Source organism: Anopheles coluzzii, chromosome 3, assembly GCF_943734685.1.
Source record: "Anopheles coluzzii chromosome 3, AcolN3, whole genome shotgun sequence".
In the NCBI taxonomy this organism is placed as follows: Eukaryota; Metazoa; Arthropoda; class Insecta; order Diptera; family Culicidae; genus Anopheles; species Anopheles coluzzii.
This window is the reverse complement of record NC_064671.1, coordinates 43,413,959-43,441,226: the sequence shown is the minus strand read 5'-3', so window position 1 is coordinate 43,441,226 and position 27,268 is coordinate 43,413,959. Positions and strand designations below refer to the sequence as shown.

Here is a 27,268-nt window from a genome sequence, read left to right as displayed (position 1 = left end):
GTAGTTTTTTTTCGGTCGGATTTCGCGTGTTCCGTTGCTTTCGAAATGCAAAATATGAAACCAGAAGCGACACCGTGTGTACCCGGCAAACATTATTGGCTACCGCGTGAGCCCTCTCGCGCGATCGTTCACCCTGGTTCTAGGAAAGGGAAGTGCGAAGGGTGCAAAGAGAACGCGGCCGACTGGGCCGCGGTTCTGTTTTAGTAGGTCAATTGGTACATTCACCTCGGTGCTGCGAGTTGCCTCAGTGGTTGCGGTGGAGAGCGCACCGGCAAGAACAGGACCAATGGTACGAGCCCCCATAAGAACACCACCCCTTCCTGGGCTTCTCGGATCGCTTATGCTTAATTAATCCGAATGATGCCGGAGTGCACTTTGATCAATTTATTAATTGGGTGAATGTTCTTATTCGCCATTGCGCAGCTTAACAAAGCACGCACCGTGGAGATGGGATCCACACAAACATATTCCCTTTCCGGTTCGATGCCAATTGGGTGAGTCAGTGCCGGCGCGGGAATTGCTGGTTACCGTTTTCGGGCGCACATCATGAGCGCTCAATGATCTTGAATGAGGCTGAAGGAAGTCTACTTACTACTAGCCCGTGTTGCACTTGTAAATTTGTGCAATTTTTCATCCCCATTACCCATTCTCTCTATCTCTCGCTCGCAATAAAGACGGCCGCGGTCGTTGATTTCGCGCATAGCCCACTCGTCCGGACAGTGCGCGACTATTGAAGCTCATTGATCCCGTTTTTATTTGCCGTTTGATGTGCTGTACCCGTCCCTACCGCGGTATTGCGCGGTTTGTTGTTGATCGGTGATTGCACTCGATCGTCTTAGTGTACCCTTCCCCGTTCCGGAGTTTGGTTTAGTGTTCTTGTTTCCGTTTCTTTTTTCTGTGTTTTTGTTTCACTCAACCGGTGCTTAACCAGTTGATTTCATTGCCCATAGGAAAGACGGGTAGAAAGTGAATGTTACGTTCAATTCACGGACGCGGCTGATGCTAAAGATTACGAGGCTAAGTATTTCTTCGTGGGCTTCGCGGGCAATTGGGTAGGCTGAGTGCAAATTGGTGCCGAGGGGAGGGGTAAAAGGACGCGTTTAATCAGAGCACAGGTTTTGGAGGTTACTTTCGTCCGCTTTCATAACCAGTTGCTGCAAGTGCGGCCCAGATTTGGGCTTTATTTTTATGTTGGGTTTTAAGTTAAAAGACCAGTAAACCTGTCAACACAGGACCAAACAGGCGAACAATTTTCGGTTTTAAATGCAAAATCAATTTAGCTTAACAAGTGCCTATTAAGGCATACTCTCATAAAAGTTCGTAGTTAAGAAGGTTCTTGTTAGTTTTAGTTTTTGGCAATCGCTTACTGAATGAGAATAGAAAAATAACCATTTAAATCAATTACTATTACTGGGAAATGACATTTTATCTATGAGAACTGACTTAAAATATTTATGATGATTTCATAAAAAGAGGAATCTTATGGCTTCTATAAATAACAAAACTTTTAGTAACATTTTCATTGGTCTTATCCCAAAATAGATCAACAGATTAGAAGCACATATTACAAAGCAAATGTTAACTTTTATTACTATTTTCTTTGGTTATTTATCGAACCTCAAACTATTCTCAAATATGCAACTAAATTACATGAATGAGATCATGCCTAGGGGATTACTTCTCTTTAGCCTCGATAATTGAGCGTTGTGGATGTGCTTAATTAGCGATAGATATAGGGCAACGCCATGACATACCAATTTAAGCCAAACCCCGAGAAGGAGGTCTAATAAGCACCATTGCTCAATAGAAACCGGCTTCAAAGAAAAGGCAGTTGCCTTTATTTCCGACAACATTGTATGCTAAACATCGATCGTATGCATCACCACATTGTTTCCATAATCAACCCACATCACTCACACACACACATACATATACGCCGACTGCATTTGAGGAATGCAGTCTGCCACGGCATCCTCTCGACACCCCCGAATCTCCCTGATGTCTCACTTTGTTTGTTCTTCTCCCGCTTTTCTTTGCAGGCAACGCGAAAGGTGTCAAAACGTGGATATTTATTCGTCGCCCCCTGGGACTGGGACTTTAGCAATCCGGTCTACAGAACAAAGGTAAGTACGGTTTGAGCGAGCATGAACATTCGTCCTGTTGTCTGACGTTACTTACCCGTTGCTCTCACTGCGCTTGATTCGAAGTTCGCGTTCTTCCTCCTCCGTTGGGTTGTACTTTACGGTGACGGATTAGGAACGAAACCGGGTGGATCACGATCGGAGCCACCGGAGTGACTGCGGTACTGGTGGCACGTTCTTCGCGCCAAAGTACATCCCCCGTTTCATTCCACCGTGCTGGCTGCATCGTTCCAAATCGTGGTACAGTGCAGCACAGCGATACCTTGCCGAGTGTGGTGTGTTTATTTATCACTTGCAAGTCCTCTGCAGCTGTCACTCGCCCGAACCACTCACTGGCAAAGTTCACTCCAGCACCATCATCACAGCGACCAAGGTGACAAATACGGTGCAACAGGAGAAGGGTACTGGTGGAATGGTGGAGATGCAAATTAAATCGTTTAGTCAGCGCCACGGCCTAATGTCCACAGCTGGAAGCGGTTCAAGCCGTGCACGCTACGCTTCCAGATCCTAACATCGCACCGGTTTTGCTGAACGGCGGCGACGGACCCAATCGATACCGATTCTTTTTGCAGTATGAGCTGCTTGTCGCCAGTTGTTCGATCAACTGTTCTGTTTCTCTTTCGTTCGTTTTCCCTTCAACAACGTTTGGGATTTGGTTTGAGTTTCTGTTGGGTGGCGTTCCAAACGGTAGCTGTGAATCCGCGCGGTATTCTCGATGTCCGGGAGCGCAGCGTTTAGCGCTGTCTCGATCCAACCGTCGGACGACCGACTGATCGACACGAGCGCCAGAGGGACCTCGCTACCGACGAGGCGGCGTCGGCAGCGGGTAGTTTGCGATCGCGCGCACCGATTTCGCCATCCGCGACCGCTCAACGGGCTCGCTTCGACTTATGGGGCGATTGATGGATGTCAAAAAGTGGCTGATTAATTTACATATCAGGTGCAAAGCGAAACCGGGTGGCAGCAGTGCAAACCGCATGGCTGATCTGGCTACCGATGCATGATTGATCCAACGTCCCCGGCGGACTAAAGTTAGCGCGCTGCGCAACAAATTGAACGACGCAAGATTGCCGGCGGGGTGGCAGGTTGCACCAGGTGCCAGGTGCCGGTTGAGGTTTTGTTTTCTTCAGTTTTGTTGTTTCTGTTGGTTGAGCTAGATATCGACGTGGATGAGGATAACAGTTGCAGCTTTTACGTAATGTAAATAATTAGGCATTCGGAATTTGTTATTCTCGTAGATGTTGCTATTCCCGTTTTCTTAGTGCATTGCTAAACGCTTGGTATATTTTATTGAAATAAGAACAACATTAACACAAGAACAACAATTAAGAACAACTTAACAAAATTAAGCGCTCTACCTTGGAGAGATCTACTCAGAAGTTCTAAAATATATGTTATAGACAAGACTACTAAAACATACTAAAACAAGACTTAACTCGAAGAGACATCTATGGCCCACTGAATCCAATCAATGTAGTGAGCGACATTTGTATACACGCCAGGCAATGGCTTCCCACAGCGATACGCTCCAAAGCTTACAATGCCCTCCTGCACCCATCGATTCGATTCCCTTCGCATCAGAGCACCTCCTGAGTCACCATGGCACACGTCTTTTCTATACACTCCTCCAACGCACAGATGTATCCGAGGCACCTCCGGCGCGCGCAACCCGTAAGCCCTTACGCACGCACTTATATTCCTGCCCGGCATCTCAATCTTGTACTTGCGCCTTACCCCCGAATAAGACCGCGTTCGTCCCCAACCGAAGACAGTAAATTTCTGACCAGCAATCAGCGGAACTCCAACGTTCCAGTTTGGTAAACATGCAGGTCCTATCTGTGCACCGTACTCTACCGCTTCGGCAAGCTTGAGCAGTGCAATGTCGTGCAAAAAGTCCCTCCGCTGTCGTTGAAAGTCCCCATGACTAATGATCCGCTCGACGGCATAATCCACCGGCTGCTGCTCATTGCAAACGAGCTGGCCGCGCACGTACAGGCAATCCTCATCGAGCTCAAGATCCCAATCACCTAACCGTACCCGGTAATCGGTTGCTCTGAAATTGTAATAATTCGTCATACGGGGAACGAGGAGAACTTCCCCGGCACTGCTTATCACTTACGGTTTACTCGTACCGCGCACATCCACAAAGCAGTGAGCCGCCGACAGAACGAACCGGCTAGCGATCAGTGAACCACTGCACACAAGCTTCTGAACCCGGCGCAGCAGCACCATCGCTGCCCACGGAAACTGATCCAGTTGCGTTTCGCGGCTATCGAAGCTAAATTCGTCGGCATACTGCGACAGTCGTCCACAGGTTTGGTCACTTTGAAACACAGCACAGCAGACGGGGTGCGTAGGGCGCAAGTCTTTGTTTTCTGGTTGCTCCCGAAATGTGGTACATTGGTCGGCGGGGACCAGAACTCCTTTCGATTCTTCACCTTCATGCGTTACTAATGTACACTCTTGCTCACCCTGAACAGTGCGTTGATGCGAACGAACGGCAAGTATTAAGAGAAGTAGCAGAAATGAAATGTTGATAGCCGTCATTGCTTCCGAAGCAATATTTTATGTCTGTGAAGGTTTGCACGATCTGATTTGCACTGTCAGAGATTGTTTGGTTCACTGAGACGCATGCTCTATATTGAAACGTTCGCTGGAATACTCCCGACACACATTGATAAGGGGAATCACCATGTTTTCAACGGGAGCCGCTAACGAGATTCAACGAGTCAAAGCGTTCCGAGAGCAACTACGTCATTTAAACGCTTGTTGCTGATTGGACAACTGTTGATACGGACAACATAGCTGATTTTATAATAAATAAATCCCCAAGAATTACAAGTTTGAAATCAAAAGATGTAGATATAAGTAGAAGAAGAAGTAGAGTTTTCAATATCTTTGATCCTAGAACCTAACCACGTTCTTTATTCATGAGACATGTACAAAATAAAAGATAATGGTGAAAGTCCATATTATCTCGGTAAATTTTGATGATCACCATGGATCCTGAACTGTCGAAGAATGTTATAAGATCATCACACTCAGGACTAACTATCCTGCTATGATATCCAATAAATCTTAGATAATAAAGTCTATTACATGCTTATGCCCAGTATAGACAGACGTATAGAAAAAGTGCCAAGTAAATAGACGAAGATCATCAAAACCATTCATGTATACAATATTCACTACTGATTCTTGCTTCCAACCCAAGCCACACTTTCTTTCTATGCGATTGAATAACTTGTCTAATGGAATGTTTTCAAACATTGCATTCCCAGTAACTCGAATCACCAGTTGTTTGACTGTTTGGAAACCGTCCTATCTAAACATCTGTTAGAAGCAGTTGAAGAAGATTTCTCTCTCCTTCTTTCTCTCTCCCTCTCTCTTTCTCTCTCTTTCTTTCCTTTTATTTAATCCTGAGTGAACCACACAGGCGCTTAAAGCCGCAATCAAATCGATCGCAAATCGTGTTCACGACCACAACACGACCCCTTGACTCTAGGCAAATTGATGCAAACGCAGCTTTCACGGTTACGCCACCGGGCCAACACCCAAACCTTACACTACCAAATCTCGGAATATTTTTAGTAAACTCTGGTTCGGTGCAGTTGTTTCGCTGAAAAAAAAGTTAGGTAAAGCTCGACGACCCATTAATCGGGAACATGACGATCCCATCTGTCTGACGTGGTGCCGGGGTGCCACAAAAATCAGTTGTCCATCCAGCCGCCAACGCAGCTACTCGCACAGGGCGGACAGTTCGGTTTCTCGTGAAAGGACCTCCGCGTACCTTTAAACACCATAATTGACTGCATGATAGCAGAAAATAAACGCGACCGCCCTCTCTTCCCTCCCTGTGCTGCAGCGCACTCGTGCTGCGCGTTTGGCAGGCTTCAGAATCATAAAGCCGAAAGGCAAAACGCTGACGCAATGATTACAAAATTGATTCGATTTCCTACAGATTAGCTGCGGACGGGAACCACCAAAGAAGAACCCACCACCTCAAGAAGAAGATTTGAAGAAAGAAAAAAAAACGGCCAAAAGAAAGGCCCAGCCCATGCGCTCTCGGGCACTATTCGCGGTCGAGCGGGAATTGCCTTTTCGCTTTTATTCTTTACATAATTTCAGCGCTTACGTTGCAGAGTGAGTGAGTGTGAAGCGCGAAGAATGCACCAAACAAACGCAATGTTTTATTTCGGCCTGCGAACGATCGCAGCATGCCCGTGGCGTGTTGGTGTTCTCTCCCGCATGATCAATCAGCGGAAAAGGGAATGGCTAAGGTTTTGGTGGAATTCGGGCCCAGGGAATGCGGGATTTTGAGGCGAGGTATCAGCCCACTTTTACCTTACACCCAAACAGCTTCCAATGTTGCTCTTATTCCAAAGAGCATTCTATTCATTCGTGTTGTGATGGTTGCGAGTGTGGCATGGCAATCGATTACATCGTATTAGGTATATGTTTGAGCATTCAATTATATGCTATGCAAATCGATATTTTACTGCGGAATCAAAGGAACAGGAAGTGTAAAAATTGTTTACAAAAATCTTGTTTGCTTCTTTTGAACAAGCATGAGTCATGCTTTGTTACCTTTCGTTCCAAAAGGAAAATTTATTTTTTCCCCGATCATTCCTCTTTTCTGTAATACTTTTTTCCTTTTCTTTTTTTTTCGAACATTATTTCTTGGTTGCATGTCGCAAGCCTCTCGTGCACAACGAACGCCAACTTATCTTGCGGTTGTAAATCAATTAAAAATTTGTACCGCTCTCATGCCCTGGGGCCGGGACAAAACATTGCCCTTCCCGCATGAAACAATGGATAGCACACCGCAGACAAATCTCGCACTCACATCACCGACTTGTCTTTGCGGGGCCAACATTTTGGAGCCGCTTAAAATTACCCGCCCTTATGCGAAACCTTTTGTTTTTCATCTGAGCCACGCTCGAAACAGCGCCTACGCAACTGTCGCACCGTTTTTTTTTGTGAGCAATTGCGCACGGTACCAATCGATCGAAGACAATGTGCAATTCGCCACAAGAACCGATTGAGAAAGTGCAACCAAAGGCGCACGCAGTTTCGCTTGGCCGGTTACTTTCCTTGCTTTTGCTTGCCGCACGACCCAACGGAAACCCGATCAAACAAATGGTGCGCTTTACGATCGAAAGTGAATTGTGAACAACAAACATAAAGACACGCCGGGTACACACAGGGCAGGGCAGTGTAAAGATCCACCCTCGGGGCCAATGGCTAGCGGTACAAGCCCCGTAGTCATTTAATTTCAATTTAAACGAATTAATCGATCTCAATTAATCAATTTCTCACGACCGCGGCCACAGTCGCGACAGTTTTGCGCCGGCGAGCGCCCTTTGTGTTGCGCACGCCCACATTAGCTTCCAAAACCATTCCATTCAATTGAATTTTTCCGCCCGCTGCCGCTGGCCCTGGTTGTCAGCTGTGTTCGATTGCAAGTTTTCCTTCCTCCGCCAACGGTTGAACGCAGGTTCACGTTTGTTTTCCGTTTTCCCGAACCCGTACGAAAGTGCAACGCAGAGAGATCTCCATTCTAGCTCCATTTCTGCAACCCCTCTATCCCTGTCTCTCCCACTTCCTCTTCCTTTAAGCGACTCCAGGGTGGGTGGGTGTGTTGTCCCCGCATTGGTGCATTGATTGTGTGCCAATGTTTGTTGCAGGAAATGAATAATACTTTTCGTTTTCACCGACACCTTACCTCTTTGCCGCCGCATCACACTTACACACGCCAGCCGCTTGGTGGGGGCCGTGTCGTGTGCGATTAAGGGCACCTTGTCGAGCGCTGCAGCACCAAGGAACGAAAGTGGCGAGACCAAGTGACGAGACGACGCGCGCGGTGCCTTCGGTGGTGTGGTGACCGGAAATTAACCTGCAACGGCAAAAGCGGACTGTGGAGGAGATCTGCAATAACCGGCTCCGATGGACCGTAGCCGATCGATCGGCTCGAACCGGGGACCGTTCGTGTGGGTGGTAATGAATGCAGTTGCATCACCGAGCGACCGTGCATCGTGCAATCTTGGGCGCGTGGACGGTTGCGCTTGCGCTCTGGTGCAGAATGGTTTCAAGACCGGCATTTCTTGATTTGTGCAATCTGTTTTCCTTCTTATTTTACCATTGGCTTGAATTGGGACAAACGTGGAGCGTTAAGAAAATGTTATTATTTACCATGCAATACGAAAAGCAATTTTCACTCGCTTAACATCCCGTACGGAATGCATAAAAATGGACGCAAACGTCGACTGCAATATCCATTAACAAATGTGTGCCAAAAAATCGTCTTAAAACGCTGCTACCTTACGAACTGTGCCGCAGACAATCACTTTTTTCGCGAAAAGAAAAGAAAAAACTGCACCAACATTATGTTTATCACCCAATGTAACAACTTCTTTTGCACCCAACCCGAGCCGAGCCAAGTGAACCTCATAAACCCTTTCCCCGATCGAACGCGGTCACATTTCGTTCAGAGCGACCACATTCTTTTCCTCCCCCCGCTTCGTTTCGTTTATTTAATACATATACACACACACACCCTTCTACATTGCCCTTAGCACCCTTTTCTGGTTCGCTGTTGCTATAGCAACGAAACTGCACTTTACGCTCATGATCAACCGTTCACTCATGATCGACAGCGACGAAGCGTGAGCCCGTTAGTGGGTGAAGAGAGAAAAAAATAAGAAAGAAACAGGCTAAACAAACCCACTGCAACGGTGCAACTGCACACCTTCCCTTCTTTCGTGCTCCCGGGCGCCTCCATCACCGCCATGCTCATCGTGTAGGCACGCTATGTACTGTTACATAATAGTGCAGCTAATAACGGACACGGCTAATCGTAATAACTGTAATGATGATAAGCAAAGCTTTCGGATGCGCTTGCACATGCTGCTGGCCCCCGAGCATAGGAGGTTCGGGGGAGGAACGTTGTACCTCCGGTATGTCGATCCTGCTCGATACTGCTCAATCTCAATCGCTGCTCACATCACCAAATTTTACCGCTCCATTCCCGTGTGCTCGGTGCAGATTATGTGGCAACCGTCCTGCACTTCGATGACGACGAATCCGGGTGCCCGGGTGGTTCAGACAGACTGGTTCCCGTTCGCACGGTTAAAGTCGGGCGTAGGGCTGGATTGATACTCCTTACCCCGTGGGTCCCTGTTTGCGTCCCATGCTACACGGATCTCTCCCGTAACCAGTGGATTCATCAATTTTCAATCAAGAGCTAATGATAATGGTTCGCAATTTGGCATCCGATCGTGATCGCAAAATCGTCTGATCGCTGCGCAACGCGGCCCAAGATGCGCAAAATGTCGACAAATGGATGGTAGAATGGGCTGGTGACCAGCGTGGCTGCAGCCGGTAAAGATTGTTATGCAATCGTCGCGGATACCGTGAGTATGCAGTAAGTACTATATCTTTGAAGAAGAGGTAATTTGGTATTGGAGAATAGGGCGAATAGAACATTGGTGAGTGTTAGAAATTAATATTTACTGAAATACGTCTATTTGCAAATAGGAAAAGAGAAGGCTTGAAGCGTTCTATGTTTTTATTTTGTTTTCTGTGATGTTCATTTAAAAAAAAATCAAAATGACATAAAATGATGGTTTTTTTTTTATTTTTTATTTATACATTTCGCCATATTATACGCAATCGTTGCTTCATGGCAACTGTTGCTTCCGTCCCTCTTTGCTCGAGTTTAACAAATTGGCTGGATAACTTAAGGACATTATACACACACATTGATGCTATTCCTCAAAGTTTGAATAATGAAAAACTCTCTTCAAATATTTATTTTAAAACATAACCAACATAAAATGAGCAATGAAAGAATGATGAATGATTATGACAAATATTTAAAAATTGATTGTATTAAATGAGTTATACGTGGTCTTGTTTTTGTTGAAAATATGCATTTGTTGGACAATAACACGTTCAGATAGAAATATAAATCATACGTTGCTGAGAAAAAAATCTAATTAAAGTTGGTTTCATTAATCAATATTGCCTTAATCGTTTCCTACCGCCAGCATTTGTGATGAATGACTGTAAATAATGTTCAAAAGCTTAAATCTTTGATTTAGCATAGCTCAATTATTAGATATGTATTGGTAGGATTCCATATAGGGATTCTCTAGCCATCTCATCACCATAAGCAAACAATTTAATCCATTTACTACATTTTACCAATAACAATGGAAACTCGAATGATCCCTCATTGATTGCTTTGTGTACGTTCGACAAGCATTGGAAAATGTTGAGTTGGTATTTTAAAATTGGAAATGAAGCTTACAGTGTTGAGTTTGCTATAAAAACCATGTAACATATCTTTTTTTCACCGTACCAAGGCGAAAAGATCTACGAAACTTAATGCGTTCAAACTGCACAACTCTGGTTAGAATTCAAAAATTATAATTAAAAAAAACTATCCGTAGTCATACATCTTCCTGGTGTATTAAAAACAGATTAACCAAACGTCAGAACACATCCTTGTCCAGAGGAACCAGACAATCTTTTTTACACAGGAATAAACATATCATTTCCAGAGCCCGATAAAAGGCTACTAGAAAATAATCAAGCTATCCATCCATTTCCTGTAAGAAAATTTCTCAAATAGAAGAGAAAGCCAAACAGAATTTATTACATATGTTCGTTTTGGGGCTTATTCCAAATCCAGGATATGTCAAAAATACAAGCTTTCCGACCTCATAACTTTGTATCTGTCATCGATCATAGCTGCTTGACTTGACATGTCCAGCTATCACGTCCACCGCGGAAGCTTCCGGGAAAACTGACGGCACTGATCGCCCAAAAAGGGCAAGATAGAGAAAGCGATTTCTGCGTCTCCTAATTTTGCCCTTCTTTACCAGCAGCTCGTATAACCAATCGCCTGGGATGCTCCGGTTTTCCACCCACCCCCTCACAGCTATCCAAGTCATTTCAATTTCATGAGCGCTTGACATTATTGATAGATAACACAGTGGGCAGTGAGAGAGGAACCAGTAACAAAAACAACAAACCTCCCAACCAGATTGACGGAGCAGTGACCCGTTCGGACGCTTGGGTGAACCTGATTTGTTCCTTCCGATCGGTATGTGAGTGCTGCAAGATGGATGTTGTTTACGCAACATCTCGGCATCTCTCGACATTTCCTTCATTGCGTATGCGCTCGCACCATACCTGCTGTTGCAGCATGATCGAAACGCGCGTGCACGCTCCTGGTGTACCGTTTATGTCACCAGTGGATGCAGGGCAGGGTAAGGAAAAGGAGCAGGCCTTGGGAGAAGGGAATGTGGAGAACCCACAAGGGCTCGGTTTCCCTAGCCGCGGGCGTCGGCGCACGCAGTACGATCGCAGTCCATTTATGGTGTCGAGTGTCGCTAAAGGTTGATGCACCTGTTTTCTTGCCCTTTTCTTCGCCACCAAACCTGCACAACGCATCTGATGCAACGCTCCTAGCGCAACGGCTGCCTAATGCGCTTTGGAAGGCACACCAAAACCACCCTAAGAGGGACCCGTTCGAGCCGGGATGGTGGAGCGGAGTATCTAACGCGAGCAACTTTTTGAAACGCCAGGCAGCTTTTGCGCAATCGCGTGGACCGCCGGACTAATTAGTCACCGGTGGGTCGCCATGAAGTAACCCTAGGCGCAGGAAAATAACCCCTTTCCCTCTAACTCGATGCTCTGATCTACGCTCCAATTCCCCCTTTCCTCATAAAATCTATGCTGTGGTGCAATTAAGCATCGTAAGCGGAGGACTCGAGGGCTTTTAGCTTTTACGCAGAGCGGATGTTGAATTATGCGTACGATCGTGTGTGTGTGTGTGTCTGTGGTTTTATTTTTGTCCTCAGTTTTGTCACTCCAACCAACCCTTAGGCGATGCATTTTTGTCTAGTTTTATGTTCCTCTCACATTTCCATCCTCCCTGGCTTGTGGGCCGAGGGGGACCTTTCCTTTCCGAAAGCTGGAGCGGTTTTAGGCAAAAACAAAAAGGAAAGTTGTCTCTGCGTCTCTGGGCACATGCAGACCGCTTGAGGGCGCGAAGCTTTTGGCCATGAAATTTCCGAACCCACGGCCGCAACAAGAGCCTTACCGGACAGGTTCGGAGCGGTCCGTTCCGAGTGGCAGTTCACACACATCCACACTGGAGAGAGGTGAACGTCAAACAGACAGGATAGCGTACGGACCAGCCGGCCCTCCAACGGTCGTGACTGGCTGCAGGCTGAGTTCCCGGGCTGAGTCCTCGAGTATTGGCCTGCTCCCAATATATCGCAGCCGGTCGATCTACTAACAGTTTTTCGTCAGTGTTCCCACACCACGGGCAGTACCACGGCAGTGAAGGCGCGCGGACACCGGTGGGGTAAAAACAGACCGCCGTGTGGTAAATGTTTTATTAATGCGTTCGAAGGTCCGATTTCCTTTTCCTGCTCGTCGTCCACACGCTTGTGTCGCTGGTCTCCGGGGAAGGGAGCCGATCGATGGAAACACTCGGCGCGACCGCACATGCGGGGCCCGCTCTCGTATGTGATAACTTGCGTTTGTCCTCGGGGCATGTAGAGAAAGTGAAACTCATTCCTGAATTCTCGTGCACCAGCGCCGCCGCGATGGCCACTTTCAGGGCAATATTGTTGCAGACGTTTCGGGATATCAGATGGGCGGCTCATTTGCAGGTTAAACGTGTGTGTTGAGTTTTGTATTACAGTTTTGTTTTAGTTTAACAGCAATAAAGATGCTGATAAAAAGCGTTACAATATGTTGTAATATGTTGCTATTTACTGTGAAATGGGCCGAATGAGTACATACTGCAAACAAGTACAATCCAAAACTATACGTCATTCTGTTGAACCAACAATATCTTTTTATTTTAAAAGCGTATTCCGATGTTCAATAAACAATTAAAATTAGGCTTTTATATTATTTTAATGATATCAGATTCGGATTTGATTAATTAAGAGTGAACAGTGCTATTTAAAAATAATTATGACAAACATATGAATCAAAATAACACAAGAGAGAATAAGAGAGAAAGCACCAAAGAGCTTTTTTTATTTAACCAACACCATGAAGATCATAAAATGCAAAAAAGAATGCATAGTTAATCTGACACGGTTTTAAATGAAGTCCGCTGTATCTAATCTCTGCTTAAAAGTATACACGAACCCTACAAAACGCTTACCGCTGTCGATAAATTTCGTCATGTGGAAAAATGCATCACTCACGTCACTTACACGCTCAACCTGACCCGGAGCGATCGTGTCGAATGTTAAGCAACCCATCCCACAGTCCATCAAACCCTACAGATTTCACGATTAACAGGCATGACACAACACACACACTAGCACTCTCCCACTTCCGCACAGCCCTGCTGCAAGCCAAAACCCTACCTACTTCTCGGAAAAGAAAGTGATCTTTCACACCTTTCTCCGGGTACGGCGACCGGCGTTACCGCCAGGCCACGGTTGACACGAAATGGCTGTGTGGAAGTCGCCGGCATCGTGACAGGTTTTATTACATCTTTCATCTTTTAATCATCACCGGCTGCAGGTTACATCAAATGACCGGGCCGATCGATTCGGTTCCCCTTTGCAGATGTTTGCCGATCGGGTGTTGTTTATTTTTTTCATCATCGTTTTGATGGCGTGCCGTCAAACGCATCATCGTAATGGACAAACGACTACTGTGGCTGTCACTACAAGTGGTGACGAACCTGAATCTTCGGAAGGTGCGGCCGCTTCCGCACTGCCATAAAATTACCCATTGAGCCCGCCAGCTTTGGCAACCAGTAGGCAGCAATTATCGTTATTATTTTTCACCGATAATAGTCGAGACCGTGGTGAAAAAATAAAATCCACACAAAACGGCTGCCTCCTCACATATCTCGAGCGTTTGTGGGTATTGACATACCGACCATCGATCGATCGATCGGCGACGGGATCGTCAGCTTCAAATAGCAAGAAGCAATAAACTCAAACGCTCCCAGCCCAACCCGACCAGTGGTGCGTAGACACGGAAGCTGGGGTTCGTCGTTTAGCGTCCCCATCGCTGCCGGAACGGTTATGGACTGGACTCGATTTATATGTACCCCTTTTTTTGCTTCTTCCTATCCCATATTAGTTTGCTCCCCCAGTGTTTCGAAAGGAAAAGTGTGAGAGATAGTTTTCTGGTATGTTTTTTTTTTATCAACGACAACATACCAGCTAAACGCAGGTTGGTCACATGGCGCGTTCCGTCCATCAAGGGATGTCGACGTTTCAAGTCAGTTTTGGTCATTGACATCGACCGCAATGACAGAGGAGAACTTTCTCTCCTCTCGCTCTGCACGGTGATGTTTCGATTGGGAAAGTGAATCGTATCGATTTTACAACGTTTAAGACGACGGTTCGATAAAATGATGCAATATTGTTGCTTCCTTATGAATTCACCACCACCATATACAGGGTTTCCCACGATTTATTGGTTGGTTCCCACGATTTATTGGTGCGTTCCCACGATTTTTTGGTCATTTCCCATAATTTTTTGGTAGCAACCCACGATTTATTGGTCGGTTCCCAAATATTATTGGTCGGTTCCCAAATATTATTGGTCGTTTCCCAAATATTATTGGTCGGTTCCCAAATATAATATAATATAATACCGACCAATAATATTTGGGAAACGACCAATAATATTTGGGAACCGACCAATAATATTTGGGAACCGACCAATAAATCGTGGGTTGCTACCAAAAAATTATGGGAAATGACCAAAAAATCGTGGGAACGCACCAATAAATCGTGGGAACCAACCAATAAATCGTGGGAAACCCTGTAATAGCGCTAAACAAGTTACGCTAAGGAATTGTGTGTCTCTGTTATGGCAACGGACCTTAAAAGTATTTAATCCTTTTAATGAGAAGTAACAGCGCGCTTCCTACTTGTGGTATCCAGGCAGACTAAGTTCAACTTGATTTAATCTTTGTAACATTCATTTACTGATAAAAATACACTGAAAACTAAAACATTCCCACAATCCTATGAAAATGTGAAATAAAAACGGTAAAACACCAACCAAAAATACAGCCCGTTGATCTCCCTCTCGCTTTGTTGCAACAATCTAAGAGCTACCGATGCTGTAACAGCATAACCTCCCACAAAACATTAGCATAATAAAAAGTAAAACAATGCCGTCCACTGGGCCAGAGCTCGGCAAACGGCACGCCGGTTCATAAAAATGTCACAGTCACACGAACGTGACAACCTTCACTAGCTCGATTCGCGCGTTTTCGCTCATCCATCGTTTGTCAGCTGCTGGCGAGAACATCTTCTTTCGTATGTTTGTTTCTTGCTCGGTGTTACGTGTCACTTCCTCCACTGCCACGCTCGGAGACAAACGACAGCAAGGATGAAGAAAACCAAAAAAAACAAACCTAGTACAAACCTCGACTTGACTAATAAGACAGTGCCTAACTAGACAGCCACGGTTTGAGAGGGACGGGAGCAGCGTTACGATAATCATGTCCTAGGCCGCGAATATCGCCCTCCGATCGAAACGTTTCGATCAATCGATCTAGATCATCTCGTTAAATCTTCGCGGATCGTGCACGGCTGTACCACAACAACCGCCGTTCCATTTCCATTTCGCTTCCCTCGCAATCGTGGAGTAATGGAAAAAGCATCGTGCAATGTGGAGATGAGAAGGGGACGAGAGAAGCAGCAAAAAAAACATCCCGTAGAACAACCCTTAGTGTGGGGTATATCTTCACCAGAAGTCTCTTACCGCGTTGCGATAGTTTTTCGATTTGGTTTTGTCTGCTCTATCCCTTGTTTAAGATATAGAATAAACAAAAGCAAACAGTGGTTGGGGCAGCAAAAAAGCACAAGCGAGAACCTTCCAACAGCTTCCAATCTTCAGCGATGCTGAAAAATATCCACGACCGCTGATGGAGCAGCCTTCGCCATTCGTTGATCACTAAATCTAAATTGCACGAAAATGTCAATTGTGTCTGCAAGGAATTGTGTTTCACACTTGTTGTTCTTCCGCCGTTTGGTCGGTTGTTTTTTTTTCAAACGTCCAACACTTTCAGCTACCGTGGCAAACCGTGGTGCTCTTTTCCAGCCTGCAACCTCCACTGCTGGAGCAAACCCTTCAAATCGAACTGATTTGCTGTGAAGTTTGTCACGACACTTCGGCTCGTTAGCTCGGCAGCTCGGCAGCGCGGACAGGAAGGCAGCCAACCCTCCTATGTCTGGCAGCGGGTTATGTCAGCAAAAACGGTACGGCACGGCTACTGCGCACTAGGGAAAAAAGCAAAGACATAATGGCGACGGGGCAGAAAAAACGGTGCCTCAAACGTGAGCTTCTGAAGGACATGCAGTGAAGCGTTGAGCATTATTACGTTATGGTGTGGTGTTTTTGAATGCCGGCTGGAAGAGGTTGGTTTTGTTTAAATTGCCGTTAAGCGGATCCTTTACGATTCTAGAGCAAATAGTTGGAAATGGAGCATCGATGTTTCAAATATTGATCTAAATTCAGGTTTTTATTTGCTTCCAACATTTCCTGCTATTTAATTGGGCAACATCTTTTGTTTCATTTTCGTACAGCTTTTTTATTTCAAATCGCTTAAAATTCAAAACTCAAAACGCTAGATAGCCTAGAAAATCGTTAAATGAAATTAAAACACCATAAATACCTTCAAACTACCGCCGGCCGGCTTATCTGACCCGATAATCCGACAAAGCACCGACAAAAATGCGCAAGTGCGCGCGGGTTTTAATTTCCAATCTTACCGCGTATATGTTTGGGGCAGCATTTAATTCGAAGCATCATTATTTAATCGCTTTTTTGTTCGAATAGCGCAAAAGCACTTTTCAATTAACACTGACTATTCTTTTCTGTTTCGCTTTCCACTCGTTTCCATCCTCGCTCACTGTTCTCATCCAATCGTTTTCTGTTTTCTCCTCTTCCACAGGTAAGCTTTATGAGTTTCGCGCTTTTTCCGCGATTGCGTGCAGAATGGTCCAGCCCACCGCCGTGAGTAATCGAAACAAAAATCGCCTCTCCATCGGCCCTTGCACAGCAACGCTGTCTGATCATCGTGTCGTATCGTCCCACACCGCACACACTTGCGCAACATAACCGTAACCGGCTGGAGCGGCTGCAAAATTCGTTCTTAACTATCGGCAGGGAGCTAGAGGAAAGTCTAAACGCTTGAAATGCTTAGCCAAATGAGCTCGAGCCGTTAGAGGAACGAACATACACACACATACACACACAGACTCAAAGCTCACAATCGGATATCGGCTGGGCGGCATTCCGCGGCAAGTGGTGGTTTCAGATTTCCGCTCTGCAAATTATCCGAGCAAAAGGTGTATGTGCCCGTGCCGCCGCTCTGTGTTCTTAAAGATTCCCTTGTCTAGATGATCCTCCAGCCCCTAATTCATCCTCCGATACCGGTGTAAAGGGGCAAAGAGATTAGCCCGACCCGTATTTACCTACGGTGTACGGTTTTTAAACGCTCCATCTTTCCCGGCATCATCTTGCTAGCGAAAACATAAAATCCTCCGACGATAAAATAAAATCCATCGCCCTGGCGCTAAGTAGCGGTACCCGGCGAATCTTGTCCGGCTCTCTAACGCATCCCAAAAAAAAAACACGCAGCACATACACACACCGGTCACTAATCCCGTGTGTGTGTGTGTGGGGGGGGAGTGGGGAACTGCACGGGCTGAGGTCACTTTATCGGTAACATATCGCAAAGCTACGCGTACGACCGTCTAGTAGGAGGACGGAGTCGATGAGGGAAGATGATGGGGGGCGACACAAAAAAAACCTGCCACACGCCATCGAACCCTCCCGCTTTAACCGTGCGGGGCACTATCACCTCTCGCTCAATAAAAAGGAGAAATTTATCTTGCTCGTAAAGAGGAGAAAATTTAATTAAAACCCACCCGTCTAATGCACGTGCCTTTCTGGATCGGAGGAGGTGCCGTGACTTCTTTCCAACCAGCACTTGTCCCTCCGCAAAATGGGGAAGGAAACTAAATTTAGATGCAATTAAAATTGTCAACTAGCTGTTTCGCTTCCTTCGGTTTTGGTTTTTCTGTTTTCACTCGATGCACACACACACACGCACACGCGCCGTATGTTTGCATTTGAGAGTGCGTCATTTGGAAGGGGGGAGTGTGGACACGGTTTGGCTGTGGTGCATGTTTTTGCGATCGTTGCACTGCAGCACTTGCGCACTTGATGCGGAAATGTCTGCTATCTTTACACACCGGCCGAAGTTAGCAAAACCACGAAGACCGGTTTGGGAAAGAGGGTTTTCAGGGGCGAGGATGTTTATGCCATTTCCAGATCGCTTCCTTTTTGACCTATGTGTATAACGGCTAGGCTTGTAGCTAGTTTTCAACAACGGTGAGATACATTGATCGATTGAATGATCATCTCTGTTGGAAATGTTCTAATTAGCTGGTGTTGTTGTGCGCTTGTGGTTCTAATGATGATTGCTGTTTGCCTTGCACCAAGCGTGCTCTTGTTAGTGTGATTATTTACAGTTTGAGCTTTATTTATTTTATTTATTTATGTAATTTTGAGTAAGACGGCTTTTTACTTGCCGTATTGCTACATCCTTAGTTTTATTTAACCAATTATTTGCTTTTTGCTGTTTTTTTTGTAATATTTTTTTATGTTTCATTTAGTGCATTCTTTACTTTACTCATGTTTTACACAGATTTTAATTCATTTTGTTTCCTTTTGGTTATACATTTGTTCTAAATTCCTTGATTCCTTTTTCTGATTGATAAATATTGTAAAAGCTTTCTTGAAACTTTACTCTTTTTTCTTGTTTTTAAATGATTTTTCTATCACCAGCATCATTTTAACGACAAAGTGCTAATTAATTTGCAATGGTTCCTCACGAACAATCGATATGAAACGATAAAACAGTCAACAATATTACAACGATACGATTTTTTGCACTAATTGTACCAAAGAAAAAACATTTCAATTAACACTCTCCGCCCAGCTTCTGTTGTGTTGGATGTGCTGCAAAACGTTCAAACAAACTTTTTATGGTTATGCAAATTGTTCTGCATCCGCTCTGCTTGTTCGAGATTGCAACAATTTCCACAACTTTTAGCTTAGCTTCTGGGAGCACTCCTCCTTTTCTCACACATGTCACTATTTGATTAGAATTTGTTGCGAATTTTCATCCAGAAGAGTGAGGCAATAAAAACATATTTTCACACCTCTGAACCGCAGAGATCATTGAACTGGGTGCCGAAAAAACATAAAACAAATAAAACCGTCTTATAATGTTGCTGAAAGTTTGATGAACTTTCGATTTTGCCACTGAAAAGTCCGCGAATGATAGTACCCAAGCCTGGCGTGATACATGAAGGGAGTGGGGAAGGCTACAAAAAAGGCTCCCGGGCTGCCAATTTTCCTTCAAAACATGGCGTTTTATTGCACAAAATTGGGCTCCCATTGTTGAGTTTGCGCTTAGTTCCTTCGGCGCGCCTGTTTTTGTTTTCGTATCGAAAGGGCGATGAATCTCCGCAGCCGTGGCAAAGAAATTTCACACTCCGCCCATCCCAAAGAATAAAGTGCGAATGGGGCTTTGGGTCTAGAATGACCGGGCAATTTGTCGGATCGGTGGTGGTCAGTGACCGTCCTGGTGCTCGGTCTCGGATTGTATCAACACCACATCCAGTCGTCTCACACACACACACATATATATACACATTGATCCCGTTCTAATCCCCGTTTAATGTGAAAAGAAAACCCTTTCCCGATGATTGAGCGGAAATTGATCGATCGAAAGTGATACGCGGAGTCGATAGTGCGCAATGGTCATATGCGAAGGTGTACCAACCAAAGGGTTGGCTCCTTTGACTGTGGAAAATCGCACTCAATTAATCTTTCCATTTCATTCGGCACGAGTGAAAAGTGAAGACGCTGTGTGGTGCGCTTTTTGTTCTGCACCGGGGTGGAGGCAGCAGAAGAAAAAGGTGCTAGATGAAATGTGCTCAAACATTGATAAAGCAAGAATGGGATAATGTGTAGCGCCGGAAAGGTGCTTATCATCGTACCGAACGTTAATGGAATGCAGCGCCTGCGATACAGTGGCTGTTTTGTGCGCCCTAAAAGCTACAGAAGCAGCTAAATAGCTCTGGAAAAGTGCTTCTTTTGTACCGAAGAAAGGAATGGTTTGCGAAAATCTGCTTTAAACTGTGAAACGAAGCGTTCAGTTTGGAGGGGAGAGTTTAAAGATTGATTTTTAGCTTCACTTTCAGCGGTTAGAGAGTTTTGAAAGATCACTAGTTCCTTATACTCGACTCAAAACCATTCAAACACTTACACAAAAATACTGACCACTCACGTGTTGCCCACGCTTCATCATTAAGATGCCAAATCAAAGCGATCTTCCCCATCTTTAAGCGAATGATGTTCGTTTAATTGGTACTCTTGGTGGAATTTCGAGCCTTGCTTACCACCAATCCTCTGCGCCTACCGACCGCTGTGACTAGTTGGTTTCGTGCTCCAAGCGGCTTAATTTAAATATGACACCGGTATCGTTTCAACTGGATCAGCGCGAAACCACCATCCTCCACCGACAGGTTGATGGGTGTCGGAAAGTTATATAACTTCTCCTTTCCTTTCCACCCATCCAATTGGGTGGGTTCGTTCGTGCTGGCCACAATTTATCTTTCGGTGCCCAATAAATCAGACTTAAATTTACGGCACCGTTCGTAGTTAACGGATTTTTATGGACCTGCCATCCCTATGTTCCGATGCGGGGTTTTGTTCAGTCTGGGGTTGTTTTCTTTTACCCATCAACGACACACAATACCTCCGGTGGTCCGGTGAAATCTTTCGCGCTCTAGCTTTGCGAACGCAATGCTTGGGTGCGTTCGGTTTTATCTTGATTTTTGAACCAAAAATCCTTCAGGCTACGTTTATCCTGAACATGATGTGTAGCTGCTGCCCACCACAAACGGCTAGCTTTCTCCAGCAGGACATGCTGATCTTCCTGCGATGATGGCAGATATGAACTGAAATATTTTCTTCCTCGAGTTACGTATGCATGAATATGAAGTTGTTCAACATTTTTTGACTGTATGACGATTTTGTCTTGCCAACTTTTTTTTCTTATTACAATCGCTAAAATCTCCGATAGCAAAAACTAAAATATTGACACAGGGTTTTCCAAAGATACGCTCGAAATCTATTGACTCCTCAGATCTGCTGGCCAGAATTAACATCAATATACCAATCTAGTATATTAAATATTGGCTTAAGGAGGCGATAGTATAGCTCTAATTAATCATTATTGTCCATGACTCGAAGTTTCAACCTGTCATAAGTGTATTTTGATTTAAACCGTTTTATTGACTATTTCCGAAATCACATACTAGCTCCTTTTAAATCATCATAACGCCAATTCTTAATAAGATAGTTAATAATAGTTTATAATAGTAAGGGATAGTTTTTGAGCTGTATAGGCCATATAATCATAACGGAGCGGTCCCGTGATACAGTCGTCAACTCGAACGACTCATTAACATCGTCCGACATAGAACATGAGTTCAAACCTAGAATGGACCATCTCCTCATAGAAAGAATTGACTATCCGGCTGTGTGGTAATGAATTAAGTCTCGAAATCCTGTATAGGCCGACATATCCGCGTAGGACGTTATGCCAAATAGAAGAAGGATGAAGAACAAGAGGCCATGTAAGGGACCATTCAGATAATTGAAAAAAGTGAAAAAGTGAAATGAAGTGAAAAAAATACTATAATGAACAGTAGTAAGCAATAAGGAAAACAAATATATAAATTAATAGCACGAATTGATTTTTTAAGAGAGCTTTGGCTTAGGAGAGCTCGGCTAGAAAGCTATATAAATATGAAAAGCAATTTCATTTATATTTCATTTCAAGCATTTCAGAACAATCCAATTTATCAATTTTCACAATCGGGTAATTCCATTTGCTAAAGTTCTCACCTTTATCATTATTCGATGAGTAAAACAATTTATCACCAGTTCTTAACATTGCCCGTCAAATGTAACCTCCCTAGCAATTCTCGCAAAAAAGGATTCGTTTAACCAATTTAAACCACCCTGCTGGACCGCCCGAAAAAAAAAGTGCAATCATCACCAATTTTTCAACCCTGAGGTACCAACGCAAATGCTTCAATACAAGTTCGTTTACCAACTTTCGAACTGAAGATTAATAACATGATGATAAACATAGAATGTGAATCCTTGTTTGCGGGTACAAAAAAAATCAATCACCACAAAGGCTAAACTCAAACACACAACACCACAAGACGCACTTCTAACCGTCCGTTTACTTATCATCATTCTCGACTTCAATGCAATTATTGTTTCGGATGTTTGGCAAACGGCTTTTTCCTTTTTTCGAGCCGAGTATCGGATTGCGTCGAACAGAAAACGTCCCTCCCCTGCAAAAGCATTCCGTCCGCGAGCGTTCCTCTTCGCTCGAGGATCAATTTGTTCCATCGTGCCGCGCGAATGCGAACGTTCAAACAAATTTCGTTGACCTCTCGCATCGGCGTAAAACGCACATTTCACCGACTTTTGAATACTTCCCGCGCCTACCTTTTCCTTCCATGCCGTCCATTTCCTTTTCGGTTCGGTTCTGTGCAGCACCAAAGCACATTTACAGAAAGCAAATTGAATTCCAACACTCCGTTGCCATTTGAATGGGTTGTCTTCAATTTTTTTTTTTTTGGTGGCTCTTTTTTTTTGCTGCTGAATGTGTTGGACACACATCCTTTCGCGAACATGCGAATCCCCGTCGGGCTGTTTAACAATAGGGTTTCTTTGGGGGTCGGTTGGGCACGGGAGTTGTTGCGTTTAGGTCGTCCTGCCCAGCCCTGTGGCAAGGAAGGCAACCCGGCACAACTTGGATAAGATAATGATGAGTCGTCGTTTGGTCGTTTGCATTTTTTCTGCCTCTGTGTGTGTGTGTCTGTGTGCTGTCTGTTATTATTATTTTGGGGTGAGGCCGATTGTGTTCTGCTCGAAGCAAAGGAGAAACGCACTGTTGTTGTTGTTATTTTTTTTTTCAAGGGGTGTGGTTCTGATTTTTTGCCATCTTCTCCCAAACATTCCTGGTACGGGTTGGAGGAAACAAAAATTTTCAATGTGTCATTTTTATTGAACAATCGTTAATTTTACTTTGGGCGAAACACAGTTCGAGAGAGCAAAAAATAACGAAGCAAACGACATAAACATTATTCTTAACGTGGAAGTATTTTTTTGTGGGAAGGGAGAGCACTCAGCGAGACAAAAAGTAATGTCTTGGGTAATGTTTTGTCCACATAATTGATGGACTGTCAATATTTGCCAAGTTTGCCAAACAATTTTTTTTTCTCGGAAACAGGCTTTGTTTTTTTAACATTTAGCACATTTCTTTTCCAGTTTTTTTAAGGGAACTCTACAAATAGTTTGTTTTGTTTTAAAGAATTAAATTCAATACAATAAACAACCTTTACTTTAACCAATGGGTTTGCGTGGAAAAACGAAGCCAATACCAATCTCGGGGTTTGCCTGCTAGTTTCCCAAGCAAAACTAAAAAAGGGCACACACGGTGGTAGCTATTGACATGCATTCCACGTTCTAGCCACCGCACAAAACAAGACTGGCGAGAGCGCATTCTGGCCGCGCTCGGAAAGTAGTCCATCTGTGATACGAGCGCGCACTCAAACACACGCCACCTCTCCTGTTGGCGATCCCGTGCCAAACCGGCAAGCGGCGGCCGGTCGCACATAACCGATTAGGAATGCGTATTTACGACGTGAATTCTGTTCCTCCGGCGCAGCCAAGCTCTAGGCCCATTGGAAGAAAAGAAGGTAACGTTTAGCTTCCTTTTCCCGTGCAGCCCCGTTCTTCCCCATAGATGAATGCCACCAGATTATGTGCACGAAACCTGTTGCGCAAGCATATCCCGGTTTACCAGCCCCACTGAACACTGAGAGAGCGGCGAGGCAGATGGGGCTGCAAAAAAACGCCTTTGAGTTCCCCCTTCAGGTCCCAATTCCCAGGTGTAGCACCTTCAAGCCGGGGTCCCGAAAAACCGGTAACAGTGGTTAAAAACAAGGCAGTACACTTCCTCCCGGGTCGGTCGTCAATGCCGGCTCGCCCTAGGAGGGTGATAGTGCGCGTCTTTGCTGTGAATCTTCCTCAATAAACACGCCATTCATCGAAAGGTGTCCGTAGCTAACCGAGCTTTAAATTGAATTCACCTGCCCTTGAACGGCAACGGGCGGCGGCCTAGCTGTATTTTATTTCTATGCAGCACACCCTCAGAGCTCAGTCTGGCCTGGGGAGCATTTATCTGCGCCTCGAGTGGCTAGACACACACACACACACTGGGCGAGTGCGAGTTGGTACATTCCAGTTGGGGTAGCATCCTTCCGCCATTCCAGCGGAACCAAACGTTTGGTAGATAGCGCATGGACCGCCGCCTATCGAGCACCTTCATCAAAGGCAAAGTCTTTTCATTTACATTCTCACCGGTATTCTTTAGATGCTACCCTCTCCCAACTCTTGCACAACCACACACACACACAAAAACGCCATCCAGTGGGAGGGGAACAGGGAAATGGAAAATTGATTTTCTTGATTTTTGTCTCCTATCGGAGCCACCCATCTACCGTTTGACCGGTTTACGATTGGGTTTGGGCTGGCCTCGTGTACCTCGCAACCGGTCGCCGGCACTCCATGGCATCGGGATGCTCCTCGTTTGAGACCATGGTTTGGGCACTGGATTTAGAAGATCTTGAAATACTTCTAGAAGCGCAGTATATCGACTGTCGTCGCTGTAATAGCGGTAAAAGGCGCGCCTAAGATGAAGGTGTTCTTTTGAAGATCTTTGACCCCAACGAAAGTATCTCCGACGCGATGAATCTGTCAGTCAGCTCGCGAAGGTGGTCATCCAATCCACACCTACCTAACTCTTGGACCTGTCTGTACCTACATTGTTTTGGACTAATGTTGAACAACTGTACACCAAACACCACACGGCCCAACCATCTCCGGATGTTTGCAATGTGCTTTTCTTTGATGTCCTCTAAGTTGTCTATCTAACTTCCCCAGGCCCGGTACAAGAGATACCTTCTTAGCCAACAGCACTGACAGCATCTGTAGCGTGTTTAACGGTGAAGTTCCGAACCGCTCCATCTTTATCTTTGGAGGGAAGCGTTTTTCCCCCTCTTGTTCTCTCTCTCTCTCTTTCCCGGTGCACAATCATGGACCGTATCTTGTGGCTTTTTATGCGCACGGTCACTTGATGCTGACAGGTTTGGCTACATTTTTCCGTCCCCGATACCATTCCTGCTTCAGCACTCTGGAGAATGCCCTGGAACCCTGGAGAGGAGTGGATGCTAACATAGAGCCACAGCCTAGATCTTCCTACCCGTGGTCCAGACCGATGCTTAGGTGCTGATAAGCGTTGTTTGGAGAAATCTTCAACACCGGTATAGCGTTGTTTTTACTTCCACTTCCCGGTGGTTGTTGTTGTTGTTATGGTGGAGAGACAACACTTCCCGCATGAATCTTACCCCAAGGTGCAAGCAACTACACTGGAACAACCCAAAACGCTCGAACGTGTTTCAAATTATACCAGTTCGAAGGCGGCCGCACCGAAGAGGACACCGGCACACAGAAACCCTCAATTATGCAATCACAACCTCCAGCAATCGCGGGCACGTACAGATGTATTCTAAAAAACGTTCAATTGAGAGAGTTTGTTGACTTCCGTCACGGTTTTTACGACAGCCGCCGCAAGATATCCTCGCACCAGCGGTGGAGCGGTGCGTGATTTGTTTCAAGTGTGTCCGCGTATGTACACCGCCGGTACAGCCTTGCAATTAAAGTAAGATTTCATGGCTCCGCGATGGTACGCGATGGACCACGAGCGACCGCGCACCGCTTCAAGGGAGTGTCAACAGGCGAGAAGATCTTCGCTGCCACTCGGAAGTTTTGACTCGTGACAAATAAATATCAAACACCACACCGGTGGTATCGTCGGTGTGCCAAGTGCGCAATCCCAACCCAATACCACTTACGCCCGGTAATGGCCACTTGTCTGGGTAGCGATTCCTCCCCGTGGGTCAGGTTCCATTTCGAGTTGTGCCATTTGAGCTTTTTTATGCTCTTCTTCCAGGGGTGTGGCTGGAAATTTGAATAATCCCCAAAATCACAACAAACCGTGACGACCGTGCATGGTCGTCGGATGGCACTACGCTTTCGTAACATTTCTCTTTCTACCTCGCTCGGGTACTTTAGCGAGGAGCATCATCTTGCAATGGAAATTAAAATAATTACAATTGTCCCGCGGCGGGGGTCACTTTCACGATTACTGCTTACTGTTGTGGGGAAGATTGCACCGAAAACGCGTACAGCTAAATTACACCGATTCGTTTCAGTGTCCTACCCATTTTTGGGGGTACCATTTAATGCCAACAAATCTCTCGGTACACCCAGCCACGGTTTTTTGTTTTCTTTTTTTCGCCCCGCCGACCAGTGCAAAGTGCATTGCATTTATTGCACCTTTCTGACCCTGTGTTGTGTGTGTTCTTTGGTCGTTTTTATTGCAACCCATTCTGCTCGTTGCATCACGCACGGCTTTATGCACGGGAGGGGCCGGGAGAAAATGATAGATGTTTCACTGAACGGCATCAATTAGTGCTGTTAATTATCGTTTCTTTAATTATTAAATTTCGTACCTTTAGTCCCTTTGCGCATGTCGCCCTCGCTTCACCGGTTTGTTTTATAAGGTTTTATAGGCACAGCAGAGAAACAAATAAATGCGGGACGAGAAGCAGCATAAATCATTCGCACGGTGAAGGAAAATTCCTTCCCTTTCGTTTGGGGTTTTCTTCTGCATCTGCTGCAAAATCCAAGCCAAAAATCGCAAGCGCAAGATAAACAATGTCGTAAAACATGACGTGCCGAAAACAATAAACATAAATTGCACAAAATTGTGCATGACATTTGGGGGAAGCCGTGCTTTTTTTTGTAAACGGCTTGCATGCTAGCATCACTTACTCTTGTTCCGTTCTTTTTCTGTCCGCCAATCATTTATTGTACTTCTTCGCATC

At 45.2% G+C, this 27,268-nt stretch overlaps 2 protein-coding genes across 8 annotated transcripts in view; one reads left to right on the top strand and one right to left on the bottom strand.

Annotated features, from left to right (window-relative positions):
* LOC120957121 (protein outspread-like) overlaps window positions 1-27,268 on the top strand; it is a 192,275-nt gene that overhangs the window by 101,402 nt on the left and 63,605 nt on the right. For all 7 annotated transcript variants that reach the window (XM_040379138.2, XM_049609536.1, XM_049609535.1 and 4 more), the window contains exon 2: window positions 2,040-2,123. In XM_040379138.2, the coding sequence (XP_040235072.2) occupies window positions 2,040-2,123 (84 nt within the window). The remainder of the gene's footprint in view (window positions 1-2,039; window positions 2,124-27,268) is intronic.
* LOC120957134 (CLIP domain-containing serine protease B15-like) lies at window positions 2,135-5,049 on the bottom strand. Its single transcript, XM_040379175.2, has 2 exons — window positions 4,261-5,049; window positions 2,135-4,194 (listed from the first exon to the last, which is right to left on the bottom strand). Exons 1-2 carry the CDS (start codon window positions 4,686-4,688, stop codon window positions 3,573-3,575), a joined length of 1,050 nt encoding a protein of 349 aa, XP_040235109.2. The 5' UTR covers window positions 4,689-5,049; the 3' UTR covers window positions 2,135-3,572.